Genomic DNA, 11,322 nt, shown 5'->3' with positions numbered 1-11,322 from the left:
AAAAAAGAAATAGGGAATTAATACAAAGGCAAATTTATGTAATAACTCAAATAATGAATACCGGTATTTAATATTAAATATATTTATTACTTTGCCCCTACATAGATTAGACATCTACCTATTATTATTCCTATTATTATTATGATTCCTATTATTATTATTATCATTATTATTTCCTAATTGAATTGTTTTTACTGTCGATGTTTGTTCAGTTATTTTGTTTCCTTGTTTCTCTGAAGAACTACAATCCCATGATGCCCTGCGCCGTCCGTTGCCTGGATACAGGAGTCAGGAGCTAACGTTGGCTAACAGACTTTGACGCAGATAAACTTGTTCTGACCGTCAGAGAGAAATAAAATAAAAAACACCGAGAGTCAGTTTAGGTTTTTTAAAAACTCTTATCCGGTAAACCGGATTTACTGTTTCGATTTTACCCGGTAAACCGCTAAACGGGACGCTTTCAACCGTCCGCTGCTTCGGTTTGTCGTTAGCTGTTTGATGCTAGGTGGCTAACTCTCGTAGGTACGCGGAGGTGAAGGGGCTAACGGCTCCGGTTGATCCGGTGTCCTGGTGCCATGGAGCGGGCTGACCGGGGCAGAGACAGCCGGCTGCTGAAGAACCAGTCATACGACGAGAGCCTGGAGGTCCACGACCCGGAGGAGGTGGCGAGCGTCTACAGCCCGACGCCCCGCAGCCAGCGCCAGGTAACGGCCAGCCCCGGGGCGAACACCGGGAAACACGGGGCAAATACAGGGTCAAACACACGGGGCAAATACAGGGTCAAACACCGGGAAACACGGGGCAAATACAGGGTCAAACACTGGGGCGGACACCGGGAAACACCACCTCACTGCAGGGCTGCAGTACACAGAGGAGTATTAGTAGTAACAGTACACAGAGGAGTATTAGTAGTAACAGTACACAGAGGAGTATTAGTAGTAACAGTACTCAGACCAGTATTAGTAACAGTACACAGGAGTAATAGTAGTAACAGTACTCAGACCAGTATTAGTAGTAAAAGTACTCAGACGAGTATTGGTAGTAACAGTACTCAGACATGTGTTAGTAGTAAAAGTTTTCAGACGTGTATAGTAGTAACAGTAGTCAGACGTGTATTAGTAGTAACAGTACTCAGATGAGTATTAGTTGTAACAGTACTCTGTCAGTACTCGGATTTTTGGTGTTTCTCAGAGCGAGTCGCAGCGCAGCAGGAAGGGGCGGGGCCTGATGTCGGCGCACAGTGACAAGTTTGACGAGGACCAGAAGCCTCATAGGAGCAACGAGCCAATCAGCAGACAGCAGGCGGCTGTCAGTCCTGAGGAGGAGGAAGAGGAGGAGGAGGAGGAGGAGGACTCTGATGAGGAGGACTCTGATGAGGAGGAGGACGAGCCTGGTGAGGCTCCAGAGGGCGCCTACGACCCCGCAGACTATGCCAACCTGCCCGTCAGCACCGAGATCAAAGAACTGTTCCAGCACATCACACGGTAACGACCAATCACAGCAGGGTAACGACCAAGCATTGCACGGTAATCTGACCAATCACAGCACTGTAATCTGTAGTTTAACGTTGTGGAAATTCAAAAATGTCTCAGTGTGCAAAAATGTGCAGTTGAACATAAAATAAAACGCGAGCAGGTTTAAATATATGTTTTCCTTGGTAAATTTAAAACTTAACTGTCATTAAAAACAAACTGTAAAAACAGAAGTTGTCAGAGTTTCAACTTTCAAACAGCCCAGGAACACATCATCAGTAACTAAAATTTCTGTTATAAAGAAAGACCAAAATGAAGCTTAAAATGTTAATGTTATGTGTGTGTGTGTGTGTGTTTGTTTGTATCTCAGTTACAGTCCTCAGTCCATCGAGCTGGATCACAGTCTGAAGCCTTTTATTCCAGACTTCATCCCTGCTGTGGGAGACATTGACGCCTTCCTCAAGGTAGACACACGCACACACACACACACACACACACACACACACACTCACACACACTCACTCACACACACACCCACACACACACACACACACACACACACACACACACACAAAACAATGTAGACATTTATTTTAAATATATTATTTTTAATTTGCTTCTATATTTATTTACTAGTTATTTACTAATAGTTTCATTTTTTACATTTATTATTTCTATTTCTATTCTATCTACATTATTTTCTTCACACAGTTTATAAAAAAAAGTGACATCCATAAAATATATACATTTCAAATGAATACTAATAAAGAAAAGTATATCAGGGAGATTAAAAACAAATAAAGAACCAAACTTCTAATGTAAATGTCAGTGAATTTCATATTTTATCTAATAAATAACGCCTTTATTTTAAATGTCATATTAATTCATTTGTTTGTTTGTTTATGGCGTTGAGGTGCCGCGGCCGGACGGGACCGGGGACAGTCTGGGTCTGCTGATTCTGGACGAGCCCAGCGTGAAGCAGTCAGACCCCACAGTGATGTCACTGATCCTATCAGAGGAGAGCAAGCAGCACGGAGCAGCAGAGGTACACACACACACACACACACACAGAGTAGAGCAAGAAGCACGAAGCTGCAGAGGTACACACACACACTCACGCAGAGATACACACACACAGACACACACAGCCTTAATTCTCTATTAAGTTGTTGTTACTTTGTGGAGCTTTAACTTTGAAAACAGCCTGGTCCTGGGCTTCCTGTTCAGATTCAGACACGTCTCAGGCTTTTATTCTCCTAAAGGGCTCTCCTGTTGGTTTAAACTTTAATCCTTTTTTAGTTCAGAGATCTGCTCAGTCAGCTGTTTGTCTCCTCTCGTTTTCTCTGTCTCCAGCTTAAGAAGGTGACGAGCATCCCCAGTCCTCAGTCCAACCCCCGCGCGGTGGACAACTGGGTGGACAGCATCAGCGCCCTGCACCGGTCCAAGCCGGCGGCCAGCGTGCAATACGGCCGCGCCATGCCGGACATCGACAGCCTGATGCAGGAGTGGCCGGTGGAGCTGGAGGAGCTGCTGGAACGCCTGGCGCTGCCGCCCGCGCGCCTCAGCTGCAGCCTCACAGACTACACCAACGCCGTCTGTGCCCTGCTGGACATCCCTGTCCACGCCAGCCGCGTCCAGTCCCTGCACCTGCTCTTCAGCCTCTACCTCGAGTTCAGAGACTCCCAGCACTTCACACGCAGGACCTAGAGACAGACAGGAGACAGGGACAGACAGGAGGACTCAGAGACAGACAGGAGGACGCAGGGACAGAAAGGCGGACACAGGGACAGACAGGAGGACACAGGGACAGACAGCAGGACACAGAGACAGACAGGAGACAGGGACAGACAGGAGGACACAGGGCCAGACAGAAGGACACAGGGACAGACAGGAGATAGGGACAGACAGGAGGACATAGAGACAGACTGGAGACAGGGACAGACAGGAGGACTCAGAGACAGACAGCAGGACACAGAGACAGACAGGAGATGGGGACAGACAGGAGGACACAGGGCCAGACAGCAGGACACAGAGACAGACTGTAGACAGGGACAGACAGGAGGACTCAGAGACAGATAGGAGGACGCAGGGACAGACAGGAGGATACAGAGACAGAGACGGTTTAGTTTCACATAAAATTCCAGTTTGAACACGCTTCTCTATTTGTTGCACTTTTCTTTCAAATAAAGGAACAAATCTCAGTTTAACAATAAGAAAATCATGTGAAGGAACATTATTAGGGCCACGGGGCAATCGCACCGAGCACTGGTCCCATACAGCATTTCGATAAGTCATATTATATAGTTTTTTATCAATCCCTGTTCAATGACCACGATCATTTTTGGAGAAATTCTGAGATTATAATGGGTGTGTATTGCACGGAATGTTCGTGTCACAGTGTGTGACATCATCGCCAGAGTGTAGAGGGAGAGAAAAAACTGTCAAAAAATAAATTTTAAAACTGCGCTCCAGGCCGCAAATTCCACTCTACAGAAATAATTTATACATAGAAACGTAGGAAAAATTGTCTTCTCACTCAATCCTCTGGTAAAGCTGTCAGAGATATAGTTTGGGCGTAGGACACACAGATGCGCCACCAACACACACCAACAGCCTCATTGGCTCCCATATTAAAAACGCAGGAAGATTTCTGAAAAAGGGAGAAGTAACAGTTTTTTTTTAGATCGCTCTAACAAAGCAATTTTTTCATTTTTCTGAAAAAACAAACATATGTAGACGTTCAGGAAGAACTCAGGACGCTCAAAGTTCAAACAGTCTGAGTCCGCCACTGGTTGTAATTGTGTTTTTTAAAGAACAGATACTTATTTGTCCCAAGTCGGCACCTATGCACAGTCCCATTACTTTTCACAGACATTTGTAGTTAACTAATGTAAAACATTTTGTTTATGCTGCATTTTGCTGAACTTTACATTTCCCTTTGTATCATGCATCAGAACCTCGGCTACCGTGATTTATTTACAATTAAACGAGGTATTAAAAATGAAGGATGGCATGGTGGTCTTTGACCAGCTGCATCCTCAGACATGTCACCTGGGCTGGATGCTGCTTAAATTGAAGTGAGGAGCTGGGTGGAGGAGAGAGAGAGAAGCAGGGTGGAGGAGAGAGAGAGTCCTGAGAGCATGCATTCTAAAAGATTTAGAAATGACACCATGCTGTCTGGAGAATTAAGGCAGGACTATATTGGGGTAGTATGCAAGAATAAGACTTCTTTTTCTTGAAGTGCCGGATCCTTGAATTGGCTTATCATCTCCTCCACAAGATTGTCCCTATGAAGTTTTATGGTGATATTCACAACATCATCTGAAGCTGCAGAACTACTTGTTACATCACTTATAGATGCTGGTTCTGGAGTGAGGAGTGCTGAGCTTGTTGTGTGAAAGACGACTGATGTGAGGATAAGGTCCTCATCAACCTGCAGGTCAGGTTGATATATCAAAGTGTCATCCATTTGGCCAGCCATTAGTTCTCCAACATAGGGACCAAACATCACCTCGGATGTGCCTGTGTATCCACAGTTTGAAGAAGTTGCTCATCTTCTTCATGCACATCATTCAGTTGTATGCCCATATCCACATCTGAGTTTACCCCATCATATGCTTCATCCTCCTCATCTGTGGGGGTCTTAGTGCACAGGTAAAATCTCAATACTGTACATTTCTCCAACTGTAATGGCTTCATCAAAAATAGCTTCTTCCTGATAGTCTAATATGTCATGGCTAAATGTTTCATATTTTCCAAATGTATTTTGTCCATGTGGGAAGAAAATTTCATATTGTAATATGTCTGCTTTTTTTTATTCTTTCGGGACATCAAGGGTCCTTGTCCCCCCGCCTTTGCGTTTTCGTACTTGTTTACCTTCGTGGATCCACCCCAATTCAACTTTCCTTGTTGTCTTTTCTGCTGATTTGTTTTGTTTCACACTTCTTTTTCGTTTTCCAGTAGAAGTCCTGGTTATTTGTGTCATCATCACTCCCACCAATGCCCATCTTTTTTACAGTTTTTCAAGCAGTGAATGTTGATGCTTTTGTATTTGCACCATGATGTTGCACACAGAAGAGTCTTGCTGAAATCCTGTCTCCATAAATTGGGATGTAGTCAGCCAGAGCATCATCATCCATACAATCAATGACTATGGCATCAATCTGTCAAACAGACATAATACACACAGACATAATAATTACAACTCAAGTAGGCCTACAAGACTACATTACTTATGGACACACACAGGAAAGACAGAATTTTGTTTGTATTATTATTGTAGGGGTAAAAGCTAATTTAGGAAATAATAAATCACTGTGTCCATCTAGCCTGTTTCCCTGCTTTATACAGTCTTGCAAAAAACCCATGGGAGTTTGTTCTCATCATTTATGAAGGCTTGCCTGCCTGCCTGCCTGAGATCACCGGGCAGGGAGTTCCACAGCTGTGGAGCACGGACGTCGGACACCCAAGGCCCGGTCACCTTTTGTAATGAGACGGGACCTCTGGACCAGAAGCAAAGCTGTGCCACAGGATCTCAGGCACATTCAGGCTCGTAGGGTAAAAGCATCTCATTGATATAGGCAGGAGCCTGACCATTCAGGGCTTTAAAAACAAGTAATAAAATCTTAAAATCAATTCTAAAACTCAAAGGCAGCCAGTGGAGGGCAGCAAGGGTTGGAGAGATGTGGTCACTTCTCTTTTACCTGTGAATAGCCTGGCAGCAGCATTCTGTATTTAGTTTCCTTTGCTACTCCCAGAGTACAGGGCATTACAGTAATCTAATCTTGACGAAACCTTCTCCAGGTCGGTGGAAGAAAGGAAAGAACAAATTCTTGTTAGCTCCCCAAAACAGGATTTCACTACCTTGGTTACCTGTCAAACGACAGCTCTGAGTCAAAAATGATACCAAGATTTCGGGCCTCTTTCTGCATACTAAAGGTAGAGGGGAGACTGTCGGGGATGTTGGTGCTGGAGCTAGATAGATTTTTGCCTGTACTTAAACCTTGTTTTCTAGAGCCCGTCCGTCACGCCGTCTCCACTCAGGGCGTAATACTGGACCAGCACAGCGCCGCGCTACAGGAGATGGGGTAGGACTCCGTGACCTGTCGATCCGTATGGCGAATCTCCAGGGCGCACAAGACCCCTCTCCAGTACCGGCCACAGCGGCACCTACCACAGCTAACCCCGGCAGAGAGCCGTGGGTCTCCCCGCCAGAAAGGTACGACGGGAATCTGGGACAATGTAAGACATTCCTCATGCAGTGTGGTCTTGTCTTTGATCTCCAGCCCCTTACATACGCTACAGAGAATGCTAGAATCGCTTACCTGAGTGGGCTGCTGCGGGGAGCGGCGCTGGAATGGGCTTCGGTTCACTGGAGGAAGCAGGATCAGTTCACCACCACCTATGCCGCTTTTACCACAGAGATGTCGAAGGTTTTTGACCACCCAGTCCAAGGTAAAGACGCTTCCATGAGGCTTTTCTCTCTCCGCCAAGGGTTTCGGAGCGTGGCCGAATATGCTATTGAGTTCCGGACCCTGGCAGCAGAGAGTGGGTGGAATGGACCGTCTCTGCAGGCTGTTTTTGTTAACGGACTATCTGAACAGTTAAAGGACGAGCTAGTGTCCCATCCTGAGTCCGAGGATTTGGATGAATTAATATCTTTAACTATCCGGATAGACAATCGTAGCCGTGAGCGGCGAAGAGCGAAGCGGCGGACTCCTGGCTGTGACGTCACGCCTCGTCGGAGGGAGCATTCCCCAGCTCCGGTAAGCTCTCGCCCTGCTGCCGCGAGAAGAGTATTCTGAGGGCGAACCCATGCAGCTGGGACGGAACCAGCTCAGCGCGGAGGAACGGGAACGAAGGAGAGTCAACAACACCTGCCTCTACTGCCGAGGACCTGGCCACTACCTCGCCACCTGTCCTAGCAGACCGTTAAACCGGAGGGCTTGCTAGCCAGGGGAAGCATCCTAGAGAAGAATCATAGAGAAGGTTATCACTCCTGTGACCGTCCGTCTCCAGCTGCCCCACACTCTCAGGGTCCATCCAGCCTTTCATGTTTCCCAACTCAAACCTGTACATATCAGTCCTCTGCTCCCTCCTCCCCCGGCCCCTCCACCCGCCCGGCTCATTGACGGCCAGCCGGCATTCACGGTGCGCCAGATTTTGGACTCCCGCCGCCGGGGTCATGGCCTACAGTACCTGATTTACTGGGAGGGTTATGGACCTGAAGAGCGGAGCTGGGTCCCCAAGCGGCAGATTTTGGATGCCGCTCTCATCCGGGCCTTTCACCGCACCCACCCTGAGAAGCCTGGAGGACCGCCTAGGGGCACTCGTGGAGGAGGGGGTACTGTCACAACCTCCTGCTGTGACCTGTCTGTTGCATGCATTACTGCTGGGGGGCGTGGTCACTGCAACTCCAACCTACACACCTGCAACACATCTCATCAGTCCTGCACTCTGGTTCCTCATTCCACAATCAACTCACCTATAAAAGACCAGACCAGCCTTCCAGTCCCCGCCGGATCGTCGCATCAGTTTGTATGAGACTCACCAGCAACTTAGAAGTTTACTCTGATTTTTTGCCTGTACTTAAACCTTGTTTTCTCTGCCTCGCCTCAGACCGTCTTGCCCCAGCCTGCACCCAGTCCAGCCCGCCAGACAGCCGAGAGCTCTGGATCCGAACCCGCACCAGATTTCCCAGCAACACTCTCACGACCCGTTTATCTGTGTGAAAACTCTAAATAAAACCACCCATATCTCTCTGATCTCTGGTCTGCGTTTGAGTTCTGGTCACTGGTCCTGACAGATAGGGAGAAAATGATAATCTCTGTTTTTGAATCGTTTAATTGGAGAACGTTTTTGGACATCCATGCTTTTATATCAGTCAGGCATGAGCGAATGTGGGAAATATCTAAAGAACCAGGTTTTAACGGTATATATAACTGAGTGTCATCTGCATATAAATGAAAATTAATGTTGTACCTATGAATAATTTTCCCCAGTGGTAACATGTAGATAGAAAAAAGGAGGGGCCCCAAAATTGACCCCTGGGGGACCCCACAAAGAAGGGGAGCATGAAAGGAGCAGGCACCACCAAGAGACACTGAGAAGGACCTGTTTGATAAATAGGACTTGAACCACTCAAGTGCCACACCACTGATGCCAATAAGGTGTTCCAGACAGCTAATTAGAAGTTCATGGTCCACTGTAGCTCAGATCAAGTAAAATTAAAATTGAAGAGAGCCCTGAGTCAGCTGCAAGCAACAAATCATTTGTGACCTTAATGAGAGCAGTCTCAGTACTGTGCTGGGAGCGAAAGCCTGATTGGAACTTCTCAAACAAGTCATTGTTATCTAAATAGGCAATCAGCTGTGTTGAGACGACTTTTTCTAAAACCTTTTTCTAAAATGGCCGCTTGGAGATCGGTCTAAAAAAATTTAAAACTGAGGCATCCAAAGTGGGGTTTTTAAAAAGTGGATAGACCAGGGCATGTTTAAAACAGGACGGAAAAGTTCCAGTGGACAGAGAAAGGTTAACAATGGCTAAAACATCCGGACCAACCGTCTGAAACACAGATTTTAAAAGGTGGAAGATCTTAAGGCTGCAGCTCCAGGGAGGACAGGGAAATGTCATTAAAATTAGTTAAAGGAAAGTGGAGGTGAGAGTCTGTGTCAGCTTCTCTAATAACGGTGCCAAACTGCTGTTGGATCTGCACGATCTTATTTACAAAATGGTTTGGTACAACATAAACCGAATAGCCTAGCTGCTAGCACTGTAGCTAAAGCTAATCTAACAGGGCACTTCCCATGAAACCAGTTATCCTGGCTGAATTAGACGGTGGGTTAAAAAAATAGACTTACGTGATCTTGCTCCATGCGAAGAAGACATTCTTCAGGTACCCCACGAACTTGAAGGTATCTTGAGAGTGGAGAATCCACATTTTGAGCCATGGCGAAGCAGGAGCTCACTATCAGTTCATTGCTTGACGGAGACAACTACAATTCCAGGCTATCACATCATATCTCGAAATAACGCGATAGTATCTCATTATAACGAGAAATTTTCATTATCTGGTTATAACGAGAAACTCTCATTATCTCGAAATAACGAGATACTATCTCGTTATATCGTGATAGTATCTCGTTATAATAAGATAAATGGAGGATTTTTTTTTTTAGGAGGGTGGCAGCAATACGCTTCCGTAGAAAAGGCCCCAAAGTTGGGACATCATGTTTGTTGTGGGATGTTCACATGTAGTGTTAGTCAGCTCATATAGGAGCAGCCCCCCCTGCTCCTTCTGTAGTGTAGCAGCATAGAGGTGCTGGCTGTTTAGTGCCACTGGTGGCGGTAATGAGGTGGGCCGTATAAAAGCCGCCGTCCTCTCCTCGCGATTCCTTTTGCATCCGCGTCATTGGTGCGTCACTTCCGGGTTCCCGGTTGTTTAGCCGACAGGTATGGCTGCCCGCTGTTTCAACTCATTGATCGCTTGGTTCTTTCTGCGTGCTCACGGCATTTGTGTTTGCAGGGTGATTGTTTGCATGCTGCTCTGGGCAACTCATATGCGGCGGTGCCTTCTGTTTGGTGAGTGTCCCCTCTTTCTCGGCGTGTTAATTGATACTGTCTGACGGCTAACGCTAGTGTGGTCACAGGTGAATGCCAGCAGCGGCCGGTGTCCTCTCTCCCTCTCTCCTCCTTGAGAGTATGTGTGTGTCCCTAACAGGTATGTGTGTATTAGTATGGTCAACTACAGTATTATAATATCAAGCCGTAATGCTAACAGTATCTCTTTCTAATTAGGAGTGTGCAATTAGCTGGTGGTTGCTGCTGCTTTGTCTCCGCGGCTGTCTCCGCGGCCGCTCTGTCTTTATTAAAGACTGTCCATACTAAAGACGTTGGGCCTCATTCATGAAACGTGAGCAGAACGAATTTGTGTGTAAACCGTTCGCAGACGGAAATTTACGTGCATCTCCGCATTCATCAATATTTTAGTAGCTCCGATCTTTTCGTAGCTACTAACAAAATCTACACATGCTGCTGACCACACGTAGTGCTTGTGTAAATTTAAGAACGCATATAAATAATGCTCGTCACTGTTGGAAATTACAATTTTAATTCATAATGCGTTCTGTTATGTACACAATACGCAGATGCCTTTGAAACATGTGATATAAACATGGCAAACGATTAAAAATATAACATATTTAGTTAAATTAGTTGGCAATTGGCGGGATTAAGATTCAGATTAAACTCATAATTGTGAATTATCTATGTAAATTGACGCATCCTGCCTGCAGTTCTCAGAGGTATCATTAAATTAATGCCAGAGTATATCCAATTTCCATACGGCGCACAACGGCAGACAGAAGTAATGCAGGGGTTCAGTGCAGTTGCAAACATGCCAGGTGTTATCGGTGCCATAGACTGCACACACGTACGCATCAAGGCTCCATCCGGTGATGCATTTACTTACATTAACCGGAAAAACTTTCATTCCGTGAATGTGCAACTGATCTGTGACGCAAAGTGTGTGTTGTTAAACGTTGTGGCACGGTGGCCCGGTGGGACGTATGACGCATTCATCCTGCGTAATTGCGCAGTTGGCACGCGTTTGGAGGATGGAGCTGTGAGAGACGGCTGGCTCATTGGTAAGAATATAGCCTGCATAATCTCATGTGTGTGTTATATATGGACTTACCTTTCTATATCCATAGGGGATAGGGGTTACCCACTGACGCCGTCACTGACCCCACTGGCCAGCCCGCAGACACCACAGGAGCATACAATGAGGCGCACGCGGCTACTCGGGCCGTTGTAGAGTGCACCAACGGGGTATTTGGACTCTGAGCGTCCT

The 11,322-nt window shown here is 46.3% G+C and overlaps 2 protein-coding genes and 1 long non-coding RNA gene across 3 annotated transcripts; all 3 read left to right on the top strand.

The window, feature by feature from the left end:
• The first annotated feature begins 225 nt into the window (after positions 1-225).
• ift46 (intraflagellar transport 46 homolog (Chlamydomonas)) lies at positions 226-3,690 on the top strand. The gene is made up of 5 exons (XM_059354362.1): positions 226-704; positions 1,192-1,484; positions 1,843-1,936; positions 2,386-2,517; positions 2,826-3,690. Exons 1-5 carry the CDS (start codon positions 576-578, stop codon positions 3,177-3,179), a joined length of 1,002 nt encoding a protein of 333 aa, XP_059210345.1. The 5' UTR covers positions 226-575; the 3' UTR covers positions 3,180-3,690.
• Positions 3,691-7,286: 3,596 nt separating this feature from the next.
• LOC131990152 (chromobox protein homolog 2-like) lies at positions 7,287-8,429 on the top strand. The gene is made up of 3 exons (XM_059355553.1): positions 7,287-7,402; positions 7,448-8,009; positions 8,091-8,429. Exons 1-3 carry the CDS (start codon positions 7,287-7,289, stop codon positions 8,214-8,216), a joined length of 804 nt encoding a protein of 267 aa, XP_059211536.1. The 3' UTR covers positions 8,217-8,429.
• A 1,437-nt stretch (positions 8,430-9,866) lies between these two features.
• On the top strand, positions 9,867-10,484 carry LOC131989176 (uncharacterized). The gene is made up of 3 exons (XR_009395946.1): positions 9,867-9,923; positions 9,997-10,052; positions 10,121-10,484. It is a non-coding gene; the product is annotated as an uncharacterized LOC131989176 (long non-coding RNA).
• Positions 10,485-11,322: the final 838 nt, after the last annotated feature.

This window comes from Centropristis striata, chromosome 17 (genome assembly GCF_030273125.1).
Source record: "Centropristis striata isolate RG_2023a ecotype Rhode Island chromosome 17, C.striata_1.0, whole genome shotgun sequence".
Taxonomy (NCBI): domain Eukaryota; kingdom Metazoa; phylum Chordata; class Actinopteri; order Perciformes; family Serranidae; genus Centropristis; species Centropristis striata.
The sequence above is the reverse complement of the archived record's forward strand: the minus strand, read 5'-3'. Positions and strand labels throughout refer to the sequence as shown.